Source organism: Charadrius vociferus, unplaced genomic scaffold, assembly GCF_000708025.1.
Source record: "Charadrius vociferus isolate BGI_N301 unplaced genomic scaffold, ASM70802v2 scaffold261, whole genome shotgun sequence".
Lineage (NCBI taxonomy): Eukaryota > Metazoa > Chordata > Aves > Charadriiformes > Charadriidae > Charadrius > Charadrius vociferus.
Genome location: NW_009646856.1, coordinates 4,251,918 through 4,275,976, shown reverse-complemented (window position 1 = coordinate 4,275,976; position 24,059 = coordinate 4,251,918). Strand labels below are relative to the sequence as shown.

General features: G+C 43.7%; 1 protein-coding gene across 1 annotated transcript in view; it reads right to left on the bottom strand.

The window, feature by feature from the left end:
- Positions 1 to 24,059, bottom strand: part of USH2A (Usher syndrome 2A (autosomal recessive, mild)) — a 394,584-nt gene that overhangs the window by 8,477 nt on the left and 362,048 nt on the right. Inside the window, 8 exon segments of the mRNA XM_009894321.1 lie at positions 506 to 589; positions 1,177 to 1,353; positions 3,230 to 3,447; positions 4,042 to 4,280; positions 6,066 to 6,275; positions 18,733 to 19,054; positions 20,035 to 21,551; positions 22,735 to 22,962. Coding sequence (XP_009892623.1) covers positions 506 to 589; positions 1,177 to 1,353; positions 3,230 to 3,447; positions 4,042 to 4,280; positions 6,066 to 6,275; positions 18,733 to 19,054; positions 20,035 to 21,551; positions 22,735 to 22,962 — 2,995 coding nt within the window.

Sequence of the window (24,059 nt, the reverse complement as noted above, 5' to 3'; positions counted from 1 at the left end):
CTCATAAGACATTCTCATAAACTGGCTAAGGGAACACGTCCCAGGTGAAACTGCAGAGACCGGCTGGTTGGTCACATGAAAGGAGTGGTGGACGGGATACATGGAGGAGAGGGGATATGTATTTTCATTGTCAAACTGAGGAGTAATGTGGGAGGAAAGGATTAGAATTCAAGGCAATCTTAATTTGGAACTAAAATTTGGAAGGGAGCAGATTCTATTCAGGAAGAAAAAGCACTACATTTTGGACCAAAATATTAATGTAAAAATAAAAGAAAAAACTATTACACATTTGAAGAAAGGATCTGAAGCTGATCATGCCATAAAGAAACAGAAAGCCATCCGTGGCAAAAAAGGCACATTACCTACATACCTCATAACCTAAAGACACTAAGGAGTCCCCTGATGCTTCACTGAGATGCCATCTGGTCTGGCATGCACGACATATCAAATTTCTGACACAAACATGTAAAAAAATAGGTGCTAGGTAATCTCTTCACATATTTACCAACTCCATCTCCAGCGCTGTACTTGATGACTGGCGTCATGGCTGTCCCTTCATCGGTGATGCAGGTCACTTGAAACAAAAAGGCTGAGCAAAAAAGGTTAGAAAATACTGTCAGCGTATTATATATGTAATATATGTAATATATATGTATATATGTATATATGTAATAAAAGCCCCAATGCCTTAAAAAGAGAAAACATTCCCCCGCCCCCAGCTCCTGACAGAATTTCCTTGTATTTTAAAGATTGCAAATTTCTGAAAGAGAAACTGCATTTAAAGACATGGCTGATTCCAAGAGCTACTGACTGAATTTGCTTCAAATGAAAATTCAGGCTCCAGTCTTTTCTGAAGCTGAAGATTTCCATGCATTTCCCAGAATGTAGCCCTGAAGGGTGGAATTGCAATGCAGCTCCAGGATTTGGGAAAGCTCAATACTCACAATGAGCCAGAGCAGTCTCACCCAGTCAGGTACAATGTTTAAGAGGAAGCTTAGCTCGGAGGGGTTTTGTTTCAAGCATCTGCTTTGATGCACTTCAGTGTGTCCGCAGTACGCTCCTGTGCTCCTAGCTTGGGATGGCTACGGAAAGTTTGTCTTGAATTTAGCACACAATAATATTAATTTAACCCAACAGTCTTTCACAGAGATAAAGCTATAGGAAATCGAAACTGACTTTTGTCAGATGTCTTTGGTAAATACAGCTCAGTGTCAAAGCCGCTGTAGATGCGTTGCCCACTCTCAGTTAAGGCGTACTCCTTCAGGCGGCCGTTCAGTACAAAAGTGCGACTCCAGTCTATGTGGATGGTAGATAAATTGCTGACAATGGAGAATGGAGCCATGTACCGTGGTGCTGCAAAAGAAGGAAAAAAGCTCATTTCTAGCCAACAGGCATGACAGAGTTATACAGCACGGAGAAAGAGACTCTGCATGATACAAGCTCTCTGTCGCATGCATTTCCTCTCTCTCCGATGTACATGTGTATGAATAGGGAAGATGAAAGAAGAAAAGAGAAAGCTGCTGTAGCATGCCAGCCTCTACACTGAGAAAGCAGAAGTATTTCATATCTTTAAAATAAAGACCTAGAGCTCCCTTCCTTTGTCTGTGGTACAGACACTAAAACTGTATAATTTAAATTCCAGCTTGAGGCGGGGACAGGGAGGCACAGGAGGTTGTGCAAGTTCAGCTGCAGCATGCTGGGCTGTGGGAACCAAACTGCTTAAGGAGAGGACTCTTTCACAGGCCCCCAGAAATTGCCCAAGATCATCTTTTAACACATGCACATACATGAAAACATGGGGTTTCAGAAAAGCAAGGGCAGATGGCAGGCAGAGAGAAAAGAAACCCAGAACTCACTTCAGGGAGGAAGAGTTCATCAGTTGAGCTCAACAGCTTGCTGACAAAAGACTTCATTTAAGTTTGAGGTGGTCCTTTCTTGTGGCTTTGCCATTAAGCCATGTGGCCAGTACATGCTGGTTTGTTCATAAGAAAGCTGCTTGTCCAGCTGCACTTTGCTGCTAATTGCCCACTGTCACTAAAGCAAGCCTTCCAGGCAAGAGGAAGGAGACACTCAGAGGGAGTCAGGAGACCTGGTGTGAAGAGGTCAGCAAGGCGAGAAAAGTAAGGCCGAAAGAAGAGGGCTGCAGAGCCAGTGGGCAGGGGTTTAAAAATGGCTTTCAAACCCTTTCATTCTATGTGTCTCATCAGTTCCTTATGAATTTTTGCCATTTAAAAGTTCATTATCATGTTCCAGCTTTTTAGTTTGCAATTTAATAAAACACAGCTTTAGAGATAAGGACCTTTTTCTTTTTGGAAGTGGTGATATTAAAGACAATCTGGGTCTGTTCCATGTGAAATTTTCAGCTAAGGATTTAGCAGATTGTTAGTAATTCCTAGGCAGAACTACCAAGTGATGCAAAAAGGATTTTTAGAAAGCTGATTCTGAAATTCTGACGTGAGACTATATGACAGAAAGTGAACATCCTCTTTGCCCTGACCTGGCAGGCTGAGGTGAAATGCCCATCTCATCTGTTACGGAATGACTCTGGGTACAGCACTATAGATCTTTTTAATAAAAGCTGATGTTAGACTACTACAAATTCAGTTTTGATGGCAAAATCTATTCTGACTGCAGGCACAGGTCCTGCATGTTTAATTTCCGTGCAGACCACCACATGGCTTTAAAGTACTGCCTGTGGTGGTTAGATAGATAGCCACGAATTCTTACTTCAGCGTCAACAAGGATCCAGTCATTCAGATGACATCCAGGGAAAACTCTCATGAGCCCTGGCAGAAGTGGGGCATGAATTAGGACAGAAAGATTGTTCCTGAAAAGAATCACCAGGTCTCTTTCAAGATCTCTGCTTTTTCCCAGGGATTATTTATGGCAGTGTATTTATTACCACACATCACCCTTCTGGTAATACTCGAACATTTTATGTTCTGCAGCTTTGCTGCCCATTTTCAGTAAAATAAAAGGTTTCCAGGCTCCCAAGATAGAGGATGTGATATCAGATGATGAGCAAAGAAATATTTTTGAAGAAATGAGCAGTCAAGCCCCAGAGCAGAATTTCAATGAATGGGCACCAGAGGCACAGTGACCAGGGACAAGAAAGAGTAGGTTTCTGGTGACATCATCTTTCAGAGAGGTAGAGAAGCCATTTGGTGCTATGCAGCCCTGTGTATCAGAAGCCGGCAATGCTGATCGGTGAACCATTTCTCATACTCACGCTCCTTTTCCGTAGTGAAACCAATCCATTCTGAGGCACTGCTGCCAACAGAGTTGTAAGACACAACTCGCAGGTTGTAAGTCGTGTAAGGTTCTAGGTTGGACACGTTGGCACTCTGTCCCTTTCCTGTATACTTCACCTCAGTTGGGCCAGGACTGCAAGCCTTCACTGCTGGCTGTAGGTTCAGTGGACAAGCCATAAACACGTGGAGCTCATAGCTGAGAAGAAAGTTGAGATTTTGATTAATCAAAAGCCTCAATAACATAACAGCCAATCATAGATTTCATCCTTCTTGCTGTATGCCTGGCTGCCAGAGAAGAGAATAGACCTGATCCCAGTTTTTCTTTTGGAGACTTTGGCCACAACCGTAAGATGCCTATGAGCATTTGTGGTTGTAAGTAAGTCACGCTCACAACGAAACTGTTGATGCCCGTTACCTTGCTGCTCACTTCTGCAAATCAGGATTTGCCTTAGGAACTACAAGATGCAACTGCATCTTTGCTGCCAGTTGATCTCACAACTTTTTGGCTGTGCAACCACAGCTGCCAGGTGTTTACCTCCACTCACAATAACTCATCCTTTCCAACTTCACCTCCCTCCCCCATCATCCAGCTCAGGATAAAAACAATTGTTGTGTGTAAACACCTCCCAGATGGCCCTTAGGCCACGTGGGATATCACCACCAACACTGGGAAGGAGGAACACGTGTGTCCAGTTCTCTCAGCCCTGTGATTCCAGCTTAGGTCCAGGACAATTGTTCTGCCACCACCCCTAGCTGAGGTGGGCAGGTTTGGCTGGGTGGCAGTTCCTACCTGGTGACAATGCCGTTGGGTGACTGAGGGGCGCTCCACTGGAAAGAGGCGTTCCTGGAGGTCACAGTGCGGATCTGTGGGGGAGGCTGCTCTGAAGGTGGAGCTGGCTGCGTGGTAATTTGGGCCATGGGTCCTTTGCTGCAACAGTTGAAACAGGTGCAGGCCTCCACGCCAATGGAGTATGTGGTAAAAGGTTTTAGCCCATGTATTGTCTGCTGGGTGGCAGTCCCTTCTGACAGCTATAAAAATTAAGAGGGAACTTGTCACAGCTTCAAGCACCACAAGTACTAAATAAGAGTTATGGAGGTGAATTAACTCCAGAAGAAGACAGGCACAAGGTTCTGCATGTCCTTTAAGTCTGACATTAATGCAGCTGTTGTGTACTGGGAACTCTGCGCTCATTTTTCTCCCATAATGAAGTTAAAGGGCACGGTTCAAAGGAAAAGACCATGCCATCAGTGGCCTCACAGAGGTCTTGAGTTGAGCTGTGACCACTGTATGTCAACTTGCAAATGTCATTCTCAGGAACAGAGAAGCAGAAAACTTTTAAGGAGAAACTTTGGGATAAGTGGTACTGAAGCCAAAAGAAAATAATGTGGAAAATAGGTCCATGATAAGTGTGCTAGCGAATACTCATGCGTATCTCACAAGCTTCCTCAACGTAGATACAGGAGACAGCATTGGGCAGAGTGATATAAATGTGTCTGCTGGGTCAGTTTACTCACAGACAGGAGAATGTGCTCTCTGGTAGGTACCTCTACGTTGAGGGCCAACATGGTGATGCTCTGCATTTAATGGCCGTGGTGCTGGGCGAGCCTATTAGGAAACTCTCCTACACTCAGCAAGGGAAACCTGGCAGTTCTGGCAAAGGAAGTGGTGTGCTCATTCTGAAACTGCTCGCTGGAACTGCCACTTCACCTCATTGCTGTAGTCATTTGCGGGTATAGCTTCTTAAGCCAAAGAAATAAAATTGTGTAGAAAACACCAACAAGGGGCAACATCTGCTCCCACTTGGCAGCATGTGATTTAGCAGAGTGCAGCAAAAAATAGGACGGAAAGAGTCAAGCAAGCAAAGAAAAGCACTTGGTACTTCTTGATGCCAGAGCCAGAGCCGAGCCAGCAGCATGGCAGCTGTGAGGGGATGGAAATGGAGGGCCATGCAGACACCAACAAGATGAACTGGCTGAATCAGACATGGACACAGCCAATTGCACTGGAAGGAATAAATGTGTAATGTGCAATCAGTAGGCAGCTTAAACTCGTGGAAAGGATTGATGACCTGGGAAGGTGTCCCTAGCACTTCCAAGATGAGCAAGATGGAATCAGGGAAAAGATCCCATACAAATATTTACCTACTTGTAAAAAACAAACAGATAGTGTTACAGACAAGTATTCAAGTTTTTTGCACATATTTGGTGGTAACTGTTCCAGGCACCTTCCACAGCCCTAATCTTTCCCCACATCTCCCTATTTTATAACTCTAACGAAGCCCTGCAGGTTTCCTAAGCTGAGACGGGTGATTTCTGGACACATAATGGCATCTAGGCTGAGACACCAAACACGGTAGAAGTTGCTTGGCTACTTGCACTATTCTGCAGTGCTTTACCATGAAATACTTCTTACCAACAAGAAAGATTTTTAAGGGAAGCTCATGTACAGCACTTTCTTCTGAATGTCAAATCCATAGGCTATCCACAGCACACATTTGGACTGGCAGGAACTGTCTGGAAGTGCTTCATTTGGACAGTTAGCTGCCCCTGCACAATACTTCTGATTCCCATCACATTGTCACAGCACATCACCACATTAGAAGTGCTTAATGATGAGGTTAGTTCCTTAAGAAGATGAGTGAAAATGCTCGTGGTGCTTTAGCCAGAAGAGAGCATTGCAGAGCAATTAACAACAGGAGTGCAGGAGAGGAAGACAGTCTGCAACTAGCAGTAGCAGCTTATAAGAACAAAATTGTTAAAGCTAGAAAATACAAGCTCAAATGGAAGTACAGAAACTGTGTTAACAATACTCACCACCACATCAGTCCCTCTGGTATCATTCGAAAACAGCCTGTAGATACTGACCACCCCGTTTGGCTTAAGAGGGGGGCTGATGTTCACCACAGCCACTGTGGACGCCACCGTGTCGAAGAGGGGAGCTCCCAGGCCCTCAGGAGGGGCAGGGCCTGTCCGGCAGCGGGACCAGCTGCTCGGTGTCCGACCTGCCGAGTTTACTGACCACACCTTCGGCACACAAAAACAGAGAAACTGTTGGCGAAGGACTCAAGCCTACATAACATCCACGGTTAGCCAGGGTTGCTACTGCAGCTGTACTGACACTGAGAAAAACGCAGCGCAATGACACCCGTGCAAAATGTCCCTTGACTGCCACCCAGCACCTGTGTTGACCCAGTGACTTTCTAACAGAAGACTGGAATGTTTCCCACTGCTACATTTGGGGAAAAGAAGCAGATTTCATGCCTCAGGCAGTGTGTGTTCATGTGCCTTCTTCATACCTGATTCCCAAACTCTGAATTCCCACCACTCTGTGTTATAACATGCGAAGAGGACTCCTTCAGAAGCTGTGATCAACAGTGGCAATGTTTTCAAAGACATCCGAACAACAATACTGATATCCAGTCCTGCCAGTTTCTCCATTCTACACATTCCCTTCATGTATGCAAGTGAATTCAGCCTGGCACTGTGTAACACAAGTTGTGTTCACCTTCACTGAATTGCACAAGTCAAACTCTAGTTAATCTTTAAAACCAGAAAGTTTTACAGGCATGTCCCTCTCTTAAAAATATTAATGTATCAATCATTTGACAACATTTTCAGTAACCCATAATATAAACAAAGCCCATTGAAAAGTGTAGTTAAATCAGCATCTCTCATTTATTTTCACAACAACATTTGCTTTATTGCATGAGCACAAAGGCAACGGCTTCAGTTCCAAGATTCAAAATTTAGCAGCTTGAATTAGGCCTGATTAAAAACCACATGTCTCTATGAACTATGCCTACTGATTTTGTCAGCTTCCCAAAAGCAGAGTGATCTGCAGACTACATAAAACTCAGCACTTATTAAACACACTCTCCAACAAATCTGCATGAAAATTAAATTTTGCTTTCATCAAGGAGTGAATAAACATATGGAAGGATGTATAATCTTATTTATCAAAAACCATTTGTATAATTAAACACGAATATCATAAAAGGTTGCCTTAGGTCGTCATTTGCATGAGTAAGTAATTTGTAGAATGTCAGGTACAATAGACAGAATAGATGGATGCGTGAGCGTATAGGGTTAAATTAGGCTCAATATTAGCCAACCACATAGTGATCAATCAGAATGATAGATCTAAATGGCAATACAAAAGGACTGTCTGAGTGATTTTTTAGTATAAGTATTCCTTAGTAAGCTTTCACGTTGAGCGGTTCTAGCTACAGTAAAACACGGTCTTATGGGCAGAGGTCTTTGGGAAGTGGATGGTGGGACTGTGCCTTAAAAAAAATAGGAGGTTTAGAAATAAGAAGTCTTCAAAACTGACCCTGGACACTTCCAGCTTGCCATATTAAGTTCCAAGACCCCAGGACGCTTCACGAGGGGCCTGGGGAAGGAAAAAGGCCAAAACCCACCACAGTGGCTTTGAAGACTGTGGTTCTGCCCATTACAGCCCCCAAGTTCCTGTCTGATTTCATCAGTAATGTATAGCACCATCCAGTGAAACACTGCGTAAGTACAGACGATAAAAAGCTCAGCCAAAGCACTATCATTTTCAGTGAAATCAGTAATATATCTCTGTTGTGAACTTTTCATAAAGTCAAACGCTGTTCGCTTTACTGCAGTAGGTCAAACCCTCTATCTCAGTTCAATCCCAGCTGCTAGAAAGATTTGCCCATAGTTGTTCATTTCAAGGGGCATATTTCTTTGTGGAGAGAATAAGTCACATATGGAAAGAGCAGCTCTGAGTGTGCCACTGGCATCAACTCAGTACTGACCTGAGTTCAAATGCTCCAGTTATACCCAGGCTGTGGCCTTAATAAGCACGGAGCGTAACAGTGTCGAACCTGACCTGCTGAGCAAGCTGCTCACAGCAAAACTGAAGGTGATGAGTAGGAACAGAGGCATCCTGTGTAGGACAGGAATTCAGTTTCAGAACGGCACCCCCTAGGAAATTTGGAGGCGAGAGGGATGCAACTCACCTGGGATGCACACACCTCACTGAGAGCTGGAGGAAGACACCTTCCTCCATTGATCCCTCTCCTATCACAGGTGCTTATGCCTTGTCTTTCAGAAAACAAGCCTTCTTTCAGACAAACAAGGGTTCTCTCTTTCAAAACAGTCTTAGGACTAGGGAAAAGGGGATGCTCATCCCCTTTCACACTCCAGCTAAGTGGTTAAAGGACTCCTCCAGGAGGCAGGTAATTTAGGTTCAATCACATGCTCCAGTGGAGGGAGTCAAGCCTGCCCCCCTCCAGAGTGGAATGCCCAAGCAGATGACCCATCTTTGTACTTAGGGTGCTCGCAGTGCTCCCCCTGGGGCTGTTTCACTGTGCGTGAACACAATGAAATCAAGGTTGACCGGGCAGAGCACAAGCAAGGGGGAGCAGCCACAGTTACCCAGCCCTTCCCTAGGGAGGTGGGGAGAAGCTGAGGTTGCGATCCATCCCCCAGGCACTACATGCTTGTTCCTCTTGAAAAAAGGCCCTTCCCCAGGGAGGTGGGAAGAAGCTGAGGTTGCTATCCATCCCCCAGGCACTACATGCTTGTTTCTCTTGAAAAAAGGCCAAGGTCACAGCCACATGTGTGTGGCCCTGATGGACAGGCATGCTCTGAGCGTGCCTTCTAGACCGATGACAGCTACTCAGCCCTGCCAAGACATGTTTCCAGCAGAAAACCTCTAGGTGTCTGTGAAATTCTCTAATACCAGATTCTGAGACAGTTGTGACAGCTGAACAGGACTTCTGAGGACCTAAATTCTGGATTTACACTGACCTAAGCCAGATTCCCTTAACTCCCTCTGCTTCTGCTCAACCATCTGTAAAAGGATGGATGGGTATACAAATATTTCCCTTTGAGAATCACGGTCCAAGTAAATCCCGGTCAGCGGTTGGAGACTTGGAGCAGTAAGTGCTCAGAACTGACTGCAGATGGAAATGCTGATATTTAGCCACTTCTTTGCATGAAGAAATGGGACAGCATGGCAACAGAAGGCACAGCGAGGAGTGCCTGTTAAAATTGGAGGTTTGGTCACGGCTTCTCAAAAAGTCACCACAAAACAGCCATGGAAGAAAGCTGTTGCCTGGCCAGCCTGGTTAAACTGAAATTTCACGGTTTAGACTTTTGTAAAAAGCTTTTTGGGCTCACAAAAGTTCCTTCTAAATTGCGATATAATCAGCACCAAAAATATGTAACTGCATTCATATAGAAATGTAAAGAGCTTAATAGGCAGCAGTATTACCTGCTGCTTATAATGTAAGAAGATTATAAAAGAGCAGACAGGAATGTGGGGCAAACAAGAAGCCATCACATCTCAAGGATGTATTGAATAGCAAAATGCAGACAGCAGAAAGCCAACGACTTGACTTTCTGAATATACAGCCTGCAAAAGCATTAAGTCTGACATCATGGTGCCTGGCTCAGCACCCTGCCAAAAGATGTGCTGCTCTTAATGGCTGTACTGGCACAAAAGAGCCAGGAGAGGGCTCTGAAATCAGCTACACAGGTTATTATTTAAAATTCTTTATCAACCTGCTGGCCCCTGGCCCAGACTGCACTTTGAAGTGGAGCCAGAGAGAGAGAGGGGGGAAACCTTTCCGGAGACCATATATTCGGAGGACTGAAGAATTCCAGTTACAGGTAACTAAGCTTGTTGGGTTTTTTTCCGTCATAAATGAGCCTGCACAGATCTCTGCTCCTGGGGGAAGCCAGTGATCGACCCTCAATCAAAAGGATCACAGGACAACCTCAAGGTTCATTGGCATAGCAAGAAGGGGCAAAACCAATGAGGAGCAGGAAGGGAAGTGCTGAGAAGGTGGCCTCAGCCTTAGCATGGTGAGCCTAGCCTGCTCAAGCTCAGTAAAGCTGAGTAACGACCCCTCCCATAAAGGGCAACAAAATCACAATGGCCCTTAAGCGTAGATGCAAAAAAATCATGGTATTGTAGATGCTGACAGTGGAAGAAGCCCATTAAATGACTTACTCCATCCCTACACCACACAGGTTCAGCTTCTGCAACACTCAACACTCTTGAAACCCCAGGTCCTTACCGAGGAAGCTATGTTTTAAACTAAAAAAGAAGCTTTTCTTTCATCAAATTGAGATCATATATGAAGGTATTTACTCCATACAGGACGTACTACTGGGAACTCAGGGAAACAGCTGGATAAATGCTTCCACAGCTCCTGCAACGCTGCAGTGCAAGAAAGGGACTAGAAGAAGAAAAGGATTGATAAAGCAGGTGAGCACTATGGCCTCGCCATGATGAAAAAGGGAAGGTGAAGAAGCTGCCAAAATAAAGCACTCAAATTCATCCCCCTCAAAGGACAAAGATAGTCCAGGATTAAGGCAGAAAATGTAGTGTATGTCCAAAAGTTCCCCAAAACAGAAAAGCAATCCCTTGATGACATGACTCTGATTACCTGACAAAGTGCAACCACGGCTGACTGAGCAGTGGTTTGGCAGAGGACGTGGTGGGTGCGCTCACGCCTGCCAGCTCACACTACTCGCAGCTCAGACCTGGCTCAAGCAGTGTGAGAGGTATTACGGCTGCAAACACAGGGACCAACTGGGAAGTCCCCAGGTAGGAATCCTGTCTGGTCCTGCAAAAGGGACCCCCAGGCAGCCTATGGAGAGTGAGAAGCTCTCCCTTACTGGAGAGATCTTCACTTCTGCTGAAGGGTGGCAAGGCAGCAGCAGGCAGAAGGGTGGACTGCATGGAGGTAGCTTGCCTGCCTGAAGGCAGCAGTCCTGAGCTCCTGCTGACTTCCCAGGTCAGGGAGAGCTGGGATCCTCTGCTTTGCACAGCAAGCCAAACAGCTGACTGCCGACCAGCAGTGACTCCTGGCTCCCACCGTGTCCTACGGGCACTGTGCATCATCGTGCTTTGCACTGCAGTTAATCTACAGTTCCTCACAATCGCCTCTGTGAGGGACAAGATCTCAGCTCTGTAAGTGGCAGTATTTTGCACTGAGCTCCTGCAGGTACTCAGAAAACAGCCTTTTGCCTTAAAAAAAGTCTCATTAGCAAATCACTACTTACCTTTGGCTTTGAGCACTGCGTAGAGCTGTACAGCAGTTAGGTAGTGCTGAGGAACCCCAAGGTCAGACCAAGCCACCCCTTTCACATGCGCACATAACTCTTTCCTCCTTTGTGGGAGAGTCAGGAGCGGCTTGGGTCTCTGCCCTTAGGGCACCCACGGACTGCACACACCTGTGGCTGCTGGTCTTTCCAAAAAGGATTTAATGCTGGCACTACTCGGCGCATGCCAGGAGAGACAAGGGGTAGCAGAGAAGATGTTGTACCACACTTCTCTTTCTAGAGTTGTTTCACGGAGGCCACAAAGACACAGCACTACTTTGAGACTTTGTTTTGGATTTCTTGACTCAGATTTGTTAAATTTCTGACCCTACACTTACATAAATGCAGTGTTTTCACAGTGTAATTCTTTTCCAAGATAGCGAGAAATTTTAGGGGTATATAAGATATGACATCGGTAAGTTCAGAAACACTGCACCCGATTTATAGTTGTGTGTGAACAGCAGTCTGCGAGAAAATTGAAGAGACCATAATCTTGGCTGGTTAAAATTAGAGAAACCTAGTGCAGCTCCCTCTCGCCATCGGCTGCAGCACCCTTCACAAGTCTTTCTTCTCATGAGAACTGACCGGCGTGCAGCCTGGGTAATTTGGAGTTACTTATGCGATGTCAGCAGAGCTCAGAGCACAAAGCTTGTCTACCGAAATCTAGCATTCAGCATTAGGATAATATATTCACATCTGGGCACTGCAGTGTCAGGCAGGTATTAGCGAAGTAGAAAGCTTCAAAAGTGGTTGCAATCTACAGGGGACAGAGCAAAGGCAAGGGAAAGCAAGTATCCTGTCCACCAGGGGCACAAAAAGGTGGTAAACAAATGTGTGCTTTCTGCCCATCCTCAGATCCATACTTCTCCCTCTTCAACATTCAGTTAGCACCCTTAGGGAGGCCATAAGCATATAATGGGATAGATTTTAGGTCGAGGCTTCTAGCACCGGGATAATGTGAGCCTCTTAACATTGATGTTCATCTCCACTAATAATAAAAGTACTAAGCCCATTCTGGGGAAGGGAAAGGGAAAGACAACAGGCAAACACTTTGTGACTTAAACAAAATTACCAAATTCCAAAGGAAGCTCATTTCATATAACATAGTATAACACTAGTAATTAATGAGAGATGTAAACAGGTTTAACTCTAAAAGGTAGAAAATTAAATAATTTGTTTCCTATGGGTATATAATGAAATAGTTACCAAGTTCCCATGAGAGCGATAAGCAGATATTAAAAGGTCTTTCCAATACCTGTAATGGCTAAGGGCAACAGCTAATTCAATAGATTCGATCAAAATCACCACTTCTTTCTCCGCTTCTGATTTATTACTTTGGCTGTAGTTAGTCATCACTCATTTTAGTTTGCTTTTCAGCAGTCATAAATTATGCCTCATAAATAAAAAGATACAATCAAGGAAATCATATCAAGTCATCTACAGCCCTGGAGTATATTTTCCCCTGGTACTCACACTAATGTCTTTTTAAAGGATAGCTTGCCATGGTTTTGAATATGTCAGAATCACAATTTACTGAGAAGTGTGTTGCAAGAGTGGTGCTGTAAGTGTCTCACTGGTAATTTTGGAAGCCAACAAATCCAGTCTAATATCTGTATTTAGTTTAATGAACAAAAATCAAGGTTTGTTGCATCAATGCGCTGTTTACACACTGTAATTTAGGATGGTGTTGACAACAGAAACATAGTGCCTGAAGTGGGGCTTAATGAAAGAAATTACGTGGTTTCAAATGGTCCTTCTCCCTACTGTGTACCCTCTACCAGGGGAAAGGCAGCATCTTGTTCTGCAAAAGGGTATTTAGAGTAGGTATAGCCATTACATCAGTGAAACAATACAGTTATGTCTTCTGCTTTACTCTTCAGAAGCTGAGGTCAAGCTCAGTAGCCTAATGCAGGTGTAGTATGAGAAACTGCCTTTACTTGGAAGCAGGGAGCACAATGAGCCTTGTAAGAGAAAACACTCATCCAAACAAAATGAAGAGGGGGTAACAAGCAGGGAGTGGAGTGCAAAAATGAACTAAATTTTATTTTATGTCACTACTTTTTAGTACATCTTTCTGTCAGGGAGACGGGAAGAAATGGTGCACTAAAACGATGAAAAGGAGCCAGATATGAGGGATATTACAAATGGGTGACTATCCATCACTGGCCAGTCAGAAAACCAGTTTCACCCCATTTTAAGCTGCAGAAGTCACTGAGCTGTTTGTCAGTAACTAAGCAGCACAAACTGGAGCTCAGCCAACAATTTGACAGACAGGCTGGTAAACCAAGTGTCATTCTTGTCATCTCTGAAAGTGACCAAAAGGGCTGATATATTCTGCACTCCAAGTAGTTGGCCCTTCCTTAATCTTCATGACTTTGCACCCATTTTATTCCCTTTATCTCTCCAAAGTCAGAATATGATTTGTTTTCTCTTTGAGAGTCCAAGATGGAGGACCCAAACCACATTTCCTGTGGTATATCTTGGGGTATTTCCTATACCCTTCACTCGGCCGCAGTAACTGAAGTGTGAGAGCACACTTCACAAGCCAGAGGGATGCTGTCCTCCCTCAGCGGTTGAAGGCACAGACAGCTTCAGTGCTGTCTTGGTGCACTGGATAGTCCTCCTGGAGAATAAACCTCTGCATGGAGCCATAAAACGTTCTGCAAAGGTACAATCCTACTTTTCTGTCTTTTACATGTTCCATGCCTGCCAAATGGAAATAAGGATGTGTTCTAAACCAGGAAGACATTAAGCTATTAATCTAAAGAAGCAGTCTGAAGTACACAATTAAGCACAATTGTGGAGCAGTGACATTACACTTGCATGCAAATCACACCATAGTCTGACAGCTCTGCTTTGCAGAATAGCACTAAATGCCACAAGTCTCTGCTCAAAAGGGCCTTCCCTTAGCTGAGAAAACTAGGTCTGACTCCATAGGTAACATCGCACACTATCCTCAATAATTCCTGAGAAGGGCCTACACACTCTGTTTCAGAAATATTCCAGGAATCAAAAGATTACACTTGCAAGCTCATTAGGCCTCATGAGTTATAAAGTTCATTTAAGTCAGGTGGGTTTTTTTTCAGGAGATCATGCAATTGCATGTTTAATGCAGCCAAGGATCTCAGGCAGCATTCCAACAAATAGCGAAAAGGCCTGATGCTCTAGAAAATGCAAATATCTTAAAGTATGAATAATAGCGGAAATTTCAAAGATCTAATTAATTATTTCCAAGTATGGGACAGTAGGTACCTTACTGCCTCTTAAAAACCCATTGAAACCTAGCAGGCGCTGATATGCTCATGCAGATCTGGCCCTTAAAGAATAAAAGTGCATCCTTGAACTAGGCCTTTAGGGGGCAAAGTCTGTTTGACCAGCATGAGCTTCTAAAGTCACTTCATCATTTCTAACAGTGCAACTTTTGTATGTAGTCTTACAAGCCCTAAATATTCAGCTGAAGTTTCCAGCAAAAAAACCTCACCCACACCAAACTCCAAAATCCTGACTTCAGATCCAAAGAAGCTGTCAGGGTTCATTGAACTAAATCTCAATACTTCCAAAAATGCTGGAGACAGTCCCATCACAGCACTTTGATTTTATCTGCATTCTGCTGGAGGAAATTCAGTTGCATTTAAAGTTTTATGTCCAGCAAACAAGCCTCAAATGCAGAGACAGCAGAATCAATATCCAGTTTAAGTGAAATATAAATCTGGGTTTCATCAGCATAATAGCAAAAGCCAAGCCCTAGACTTACGAATAACTTGTGTCACAGGCAAGATATAAATTGTCAACAATGGAGGGGCTCAGAATAGATCCCAGAGGACTGCTGCAAGTGACATAAGCAGAAGACAAACACGTGCATGCAAAAACCTCTCATGGTGAAATAAATGGCCACCAGTGAAAAAAACCAAACATGATTTAGGGTCCCAGTCAACAGCTAAGCCCAGTTATGGAGTAGAACTGAGATAAAAAGCAAAGTCTTGAATACAGCACAGTAAACCACAGGAATCTGGTCAAGAGGCTTTCTTTGTTATATGTCACTGATAGGTCATTAAAAACTTTGGCTCAAGAAAGTCTCTGCTGTATCAACTTCCCAAAACCCAGCTTCTGACTGAGATAATTGAAAGTTGGTGCAACTGAGAATATCCCACAGCCAATGTCTACAACTTCCAGCTTGGGAAGTTTTTGTTTATCTAAGAAAGATTACTAACTAATAAGTAGGGCTGGGATCTGCTACAAAGCTTGCTATCTACTCAGCCCCATCTGCAATTGAATTCACATTCTTCACAGATCCTGTCCAAATTAGCAAGAAGATCTGGTCTAACAATAGTTCTGCGATAAGGAAACTACAGTTAATGGAGAGCAAACTTTACCCTGTTGTGGCCAGCAGATGGGCCCTGCACAGGCATTAAAGGAAATCAGGGAGAAAGAAATTGAAACCTTAATATTCATTCATAGTAGGACTTACAAACAGTTCACCCTAAAGCATACTGTTTCTGAGAAAGGTTTAGCAGCTCTCATCACAAGAGAAGTGACAACTGGAAAATATACCCTCGTATATTTAAAGTGCAATAAATTTTCAGGCTTTGAGTAATTATAATTTTTTCTTTGGAAAGTATTATTGTAGCATCTCCTCTACGACTAGGTTCAAGAAGATGTCATTAAGTAACTGAAGGAAATCAAGTAACATGGACCTGCAATCAGCAGTAAGAAGCAGTCAGCTTACAGGTGTTTGTCATTTCCTTTGGCACAAAGCTAACAGACACGCTTTTCACACTGGCTGTTACCTTACAGACATGCTGCAATCCAGAGACATCTAAAGGAATAAAAGAGGTTTGTCAAGCAGAGAAGAAAGGCTTTGTGAATACTGCAGTGACTACACTTTTCTAGCATCCCAGGCTTATAATTGTCCCTTCAGAGTCCTTTTTTTTACCCAAACTAGAGCTGCTGGAACTGATTTATGAAGAAAGCCACTGCACTCCTCCCTCCAGGCCCTGGGACTCTGACAGCAATGGAGCGAGAGGCAAGGGACACAAGTTGAAAGAAGGGAATTACATGCAAAGAAAAGTAAGAAATGTGTAGTCAGAAATTGGAACAGAGTGCCCACACAGGCTCCTTGGAGATGCTAGGATGGAGAACTTTATCCAAAGCTCAATTTGACACAGCCCTGAGCAGTCTACTCTATCTGGACCTGCTTCAAGCAGAGAGTTAGGCTAGATACCTTCTGGATGTCCCTTCCAACCTACGTGACTCAGTGAGTCTACGACACGTGTACATATAGCAGCTGGTTAAACTAATGTTATAAAGCAACTTTTTCGATTTCTTTTTTGGTTTCTGGCTACCAAAAAGAGCACCGCAGTGGCAGTGGAGCAGAGCTACCAAAGAACCTGAACTGTACAGTGCACTCCCATCAAATTTGCAGATGACACCAAACTGGAGGGGATGAGTTGGTATGTTGAAGGGCAGGTTTGGAATTCAGAAGGGCCTAGAGGAATGGGTCATCAGGAGTTTTATGTACTTCAGTAAGACAAATGTGAAGTCTTGCTCCTGGAAAGGAATAACTCCTTGCAGCACCACAGAGTAGGGACTGACCAGCTAGGGAGCACATCTGCTGCAAAGGACCTAGAGGTCTTAGTAGATAGAAAGCTGAACATGAGCCAGCAGTGTAATCTGGCAGCAAAGATGGCCAACAGCATCTTGAGCTGTTTAACAGGAGCATAGCCAGACCATTAAAGGAAGTGATTACATGCCTTTACTTAGCATTTGTTCCATTTTGGCCCCTGAATACAAGCAAGATACTGATAAATTGGAGCGAGTTCAGTGGAGGGCCACCAAGGTAATCAGGGGGTTGGAGAACTTGGCTTATGAGGCAAAGCTGCGGGACTGGGGCTTGTTCAACGTGGAGAAGAGATGTCTCTGGAGGGACTTGATTGCAGTCCCCCAGCACCTACCCACAGGCTAACAAGAAGGTGGGTCCAGGTTTCTCACAACAGTATGTGGTGGACAAGAGAAAACAGGTATTAGTTCAAGCAAAAGAGGTTCAGACTGAATATAAATAAAAAAAACTTTTTCACAATGAGGACAGTCAAGCAGTGGAGCAGACTGGGCTGAGAGGTTATACAATCTCCCTCCCTGGAGTTTTTCAAGATGCAACTGAATAAAACCCTGCGCAACCTCACCTGACCTCTTAACTGACCCTACTTTGTGCAGGAAGTTGGACTGGATGGCCTCCTGAGAGCCGTTCCAACCTGAACTATGTTGTGATCCTATACAGCAATTGAGCCTGTAAAAGAAAGATTGCTACCACCTTGCAGGAGCTCAAGAGGTGGAATGCACCATGTTTCCTATATATCAAAAAAACAATCCATGCTTGAACAATTTTTTTAAATATTTTTTTTTTTTTTTAGGAAAAGGGTTTTAAAGACTTGAGCATTGCCAAACTCATCTTCATGATATATCACATATACAAACATTGCGTATAGAATCAGTAGTGAGCCTTACTGGTATCCTGTTCAGTGGCAAATAAGCATGCCTATTCATAGACTACATCATATTAAAAAATCAACCTCATCCTGCTACGATACAACATCCATTTCCTTTTAGAAACAACAAATCCACAGCTGTTTTTTTGGTAAGGATCTAAACTCCACTGACTCATATGAAAACTTGGGAAAGACTTCAGATAGAGAAGTTCTCAGTTCATAGGCTTAAATGAAGTAAAGCTCTACATTATCACTAGTACTGTATGATAAAAAAAAGATGCTAAATCTTGTAACTTTGACATAGAAAACAATACAGGTGAAAGAATGGCAGAACTGGTCTCCTTGCTTTACCTTACCCTCATAAGGAAAACAGTAGTAAAAATACCTATGTGCATGAGAATTAACACCAACCATCAACAGCAAATTCACTTTTGAGCCACTCACAAAAACTGCTTGTGATCCTAACATCTAATGTAAAGAGAAAACAACGCCAGTCCCCCTTGATGTGAACTACTTTAAGATCATAAAGTAAAAATCAATTCATAATATATTGGGGGAGGATGGAAAAAAAAACAAACTAATGAAATGAAGCTGCCTTTTAAGACCTAGAATTTCACACTACTCACATGACATTACAGCCTTACAAAAGCTCTGGAGGGTACACAAACATGTAACATAGAAGAAACACAGGCACTTACAATTAAGCTAAATAAAAATGAATGCTGAATGAATGTATTGCTTCTGCAAAATTATTTTCAGCTTCTCAACTTTTTAAAATACGTTAACAATAATCGTTCAGGTATCACAATACTATTAACATCAGAAATGAGATGTGTATGTTTGTTGTAAGTGTAAAGTAGTGTTCCCAAAGTGTACTGAAATCATAATCAGAGCTGCTAAATGGCTTCAATTCCCACCTGATATTCATATTCTGTGTAAGGCAGCAACTTGTCATCTTTGAAGGAGGTCGAAGAACCATTGTAAACAAGTGCGAGGTCTAAGTTTATGTGGGCTTGAGTCGTTCGCCTTCTGTAAAGTTCATAGTATAAAATCTTCCCATTTGGCTGCTGTGGGCCAGTCCACAGGATGGAAGAAGTTGACTGGAAGCCCCCGGCTGTTGTCCGCATTTCTATGAGAGGGGCAGGCTGCACTGCCGGGGGGGCCTCCAGCGTCTGTACCGATGCCCACTCACTGGAGGCACAACCCAGCTCTGTGCAAGCTTGGAGCTGTACTTCATACCTTTGAGATCACAAATTGGGAACAAAGTGAGTAAAACACTGCAAATATAAAGATAGTCTGTGCATGAGATCTGGAGGATTTCTTAATTTCTCTTGGTCTTTGGCATTTTCTAATATGAAAACAATTTGTATCAACATAGAGATTATATGCTGTACCTTGTGAAGCAAAAAAGGAAGAGCACTGTCTTTTGGGTTTTCATTTGTTTTGTTGGGTTTTTTTCAGAGCAGTATTAACATCTACAGGAGTCAAGCGATCAAAATTGTTTTGATGATATGAATCAAAATGATGATTCATTGTAGGAGATAATTTGGATATCATTTGAGAGCTATAGAGCTTCACTCTATTACTCTTCTCTCTTTGGATTTAGATTAGATATATGTAAATAGTAGACAGACTTATCAACCATGTAACACACACAAATTATGCACACACAAATATGTAAGGAAAGGTCAGGTAAATAATCAAGAATTAGTGGGGAAGATATTACCTCAGTATATTACCCTCTCTTAAGTTTTAGCTTTCACTTAAACCCAAGTTGCTTGTTTTCAACTCAAGGGAGAACATGTTCCTGGTGTGACTCCATTAATCTTAGCTCAGCTACACTGTGAATGGGCTGGCTAACAGGTCTTTGGTCTCCCCACCCCCAACTTTGTAAACTAAAGCCCTATTTATTCTTGAATGCAGACATCTTGTGAAAGATACACAAGTATAAGACTGCAGGTTTTGGAGTCTATAGCAGAGTGATGAATTACCCCTTGTATTAATTACAACCTAAGTCAACCCTATGCACTTCATGACTATCTATAGCTGGTGTTACTATAAATTAAAAAAAAAAAAAAATCCTGGTTTTATCATGTGCTTTCTAAGAAACAAAACCCCAGGGGTCTGACTATCTGTTTAAACAAGATGGCTGAGCTGTCTGACAGCCTACTGACCCACCTTGCAGCATTTATTCGACAAAAGAGGTCTTCCAGACTTACCTGCTGTAGGGTTGTAGCTCTGCCACTATGTACGACCGTCTCAGAAAGGAAACATGAGATGCATCAAAGTCAACAGTTTTCTTTCCTGTTTCAGCAGGCTTGTGGATCGAGATTGTGTAATTTCTAATGTCACCGTTTACTTTGATAGGAGGATCCCAGGCCACCAAAATCTCCTTTGAGGACCATGCCTGCAACCTAGGAGGCAACATCCCAGACGGAGCAGAAGGATTGGTTTTTATCTGAGCTGACGGGCTGGTCACACTCCCTTGACTGTTATTTGCAGTCACAGCATAGCTGTACTCCATGCCTGGCATTAGGGTGAAATCAAGATACCGAGTTTCCAGACCTGAGTAAACAAGTACACCATCCCTCCTTAGCTCGTAGCTTGTGATTTTACCATTGGGGTTAGCTGGAAGCTTCCATGTGATTTCAATTGATTCCGAGCCCATGACAAGCAGCCTGGGAGCTTCCATATTTAATGGAGGAGCCTCCATGGTCCTCACTGACTGGGATATGCTAGACGTGCAGCCCCCTGCAGTGCAGGCAACCAATGCAAAATCATACTCCGTGTAAGGCTGTAGGTTAGAAACCAACATCTGCAAGCTTTTGCCAGGATGATACGCTTCATTGTTTGATTTCAATATGTACCTGGTGATATCTCCATTTTGTATTTGGGGAGGTGCCCAGGATGCATTAATTTGAGTAGCACTGACGGCCCACAGAGATGGTGGATCCACTGAGGCAGGAGCTGCTTCCAGCGTCTGTATTGCGGCTGGTTCACTGGTAGAGCAGCCTCCCATCGTACAGGCAACTATTGCATAGCTGTATATTGAATAGGGCAGTAAGTCTTCATCCGTGTAGTTGAAAGTAGCAGCGTCGAAGCTGAAAGGATAGAGAACATCATTCTTTAGCAGCCGGTATGACTGAAGAATACCATTGGGCTGTGCCGGGGAGGCCCACGAGATGAGCACTTTACGGGGGTTAACTGATGCCAAGGATAACCTGGGGGCAGCGAGACCTTTTGGGGCAGTTTGACTAGTCTTTGCCACTGTCCAGGAGCTGTCAGCGTAGCCTGCTGCATTCCAGGTGCGTATTTTATATTCATACCTTGTCCATGGCTGTAAACCTTTATCGTTATATACAAATGTATTACTTGCAGTGTTATATTCTGTGAAAACAATTTTCTCGTCTTCTGTTGTTGCTCTGTACCCTGCAGCATTTTCTTTTGTGCATCTGTGAATAACTTCATAGCGAATTATTTTTCCATTTGGGTTAATTGGCTGCAACCAGCTCAGTTCAACATTGGTAGCGTTCACTGCCTGGATTACAGGTGCCATCTGAGACACTGGGGGTGCTTCATCTGTTCGGACTGGCTGGGGGGGGGAACGAGTGCAGCCTGCCGCATTGCAAGCCTCCAGTACCAGGGTGTAGAGAGTGTACGGCTCAAGGCGCCTGAAGAGGAACTGGCGAGATAAACCACTGTACTCCAGGTTGTCATCGCTGAAAATATTGTAGGTCTGGGGGAAAGAAGGAAAGAAGAAAGGAAGGAAGGAAGGAAAGAAGGAAGGAAGGAAAGAAAGACATAAAATAAAATAAAATAAAATAAAATAAAGAGGGAGAAGGAGAAGGAGAAGGAGAAGGAGAAGGAGAAGGAGAAGGAGAAGGAGAAGGAGAAGGAGAAGGAGAAGGAGAAGGAGAAGGAGAAGGAGAAGGAGAAGGAGAAGGAGAAGGAGAAGGAGAAGGAGAAGGAGAAGGAGAAGGAGAAGGAGAAGGAGAAGGAGAAGGAGAAGGAGAAGGAGAAGGAGAAGGAGAAGGAGAAGGAGAAGGAGAAGGAGAAGGAGAAGGAGAAGGAGAAGGAGAGAAAGAGAATGAGAAAGAGAGAGAATGAAAGAAAAAGAAAGAAAGAGAAAGGAAGGAAGGAAGAAAGAAATAAAGGAAAGAAGGAAGGAAGGAAAAAAGAAAAAGAAAGAATGAAAGAAAGGAAGAAAGAAAGAGAAAGGCAGAAAGGAAGGAAGAAAGGAAGAGAAGGCAGGGAGGGAAGAAAGAACAGAAGCCAGGAAAAAAGGAAAAAAGGGTAGAGACTATTAACCAATGATTCAGAAACTTGCTTCCTTACCAGTAACAATCACCACACAAACAGATCATTGATACAAAAGGAATGTTTTGATCCAATTTTAATCTTTTTTTTTTTTTTTCATTTTGGATGCAGTAATAAATCACTTAGTGACAGTTTTCATTATATTTGTTTGTTATCAAGTTTCATTGCGAGGCTCTCAAGGGCTAGCACAAAGCTTCTCACAGACTAACTCTAGAGAATATCACTAAAGAAAAAAAACCCTCCCAATAAACCCTTCTAGTTGCAAACCTTGCAGGTAAAGGTTTACACTCAGTTGAAACCATTGAGCTAAAAGAAGTTCCAAATTTCAGAACAACATTCTGGCAAACCCAAGTTTTCTAGAAACACGTTTCGTTCAGTGTAAATGAACATTTATGGTCAGTAGCACAGGAATGTTAATACTCATTTGAATATAACCACAAGCAGAGTGCGCTCACAGAGTACCTTGTGCTTACATAGGACTTCTGTCTTATTTTAAAGTATAATGCATTTGACTGAGTCCTTTTCAGCAAAAATGTTTTAATTTGATATTCAGCATTTCCCTTCTCTTTTTTGATCAAGTGAAGTGCCAAGATGAAGATTACCTTAATCACGCCATTGGGCTGGGAGGGCTCCGACCATTTTAGCAGCAGAGCCCTGCCATTTTCTTTCTTTTCCACAGTGAAGTTGCTCAGGCCACTGGGTGAAGCTTCCAACGTGCGCACAGATGTCCAGGGGCTTGAAACCTGCCCGGCATTGTTTACAGCTACGACATGAATATCATATGTTGTGAAAGGTTTCAATCCAAATAAATGAGCCTGATGCTTTGTTCCCTGAAGCAAGAATACAGATGTTTTAGTTAGTTAAAAAAGTAATCAGCATCTGTGGTTTATGTCACTTGGAAAATGAGGTCTCAGCTCTGGGTCGCTTCTGACCGCTTTGCAGAATACCCCATCTGGTTACCAGGATTTTTTGGTGGGTTTCCATAGCGGAACCTCAAAAAGAAACTCTTAGGCTTTTAAAAAATAGCTATCATTATGGTAGAGCCTTTGTATCTGACGCCTGGCGAGTCCTGCACAGTCCAAATCTCAGACAGCAAAAAACCTGCGGTTGGTTCACCAAGCATTCAGCCTTTGCTCAGTGAGGGCTGAGTGCCGGATACTCTGAAGGATTCAAGCACATGTAAAACCCATGGTATATGAGTGATGTCTGCCTCTACAGAATCCTTACACATCTTGTGTGCAGAAGTGACATTTGATAGGCATGCCGTCCTGTTCTACCTACTTAGAGCATTGTAATCTGGATAGACAACAGTGTTTCCAAGAGCACAGTTTCACCTCCTCACTGAAAACAAACCTCTTAAAAGCGAGGGGGATGGGGGTGGAAGAGCAAGAGAGGGAGGGAGGGAATAAACTGGTTTCTATGTTCTTGCTCGTAAAGATGTCACTTGAGACACCTTCACAAGGTAAGACAATTGTGGGGCAGCTCATTGCCTTACAAGAATCGTCCCTGTTTCTCCAGGTTGGAGGAAACAGCCACGCTGCTGGTGGGGACACAAGCAAGGGGGTGAGACCCTCCCTGGCCCATACCTCGTGCTGGTGGAGAGAGGCTAGGAGGAGCATGGCTGTCTGTGAAGCCCACCGGGCTCTGCCAGGGCTAGAAGGACTGCGGGCTGACCTGCCACCAAGCCAGAGCACAGTGCAGCACAGGGTCATGCGGGTGGATGCAGAGGGACACCAGCCATGGCCAGAAGGGGCCACAGCCAGAAGGAGACACTGGTATCACAGCTCAGGGCTTTATGCAGCTCACCTCAAACAGCATCTGCCATAGACCTGAGAGAGCTTGGCTATGAGGCCAAACCGACCTCTGTGCAAATTCAGACCTCGGCAGGAAGGCGATACAGCTGTAGTATTATTTTGAATAGCCACGA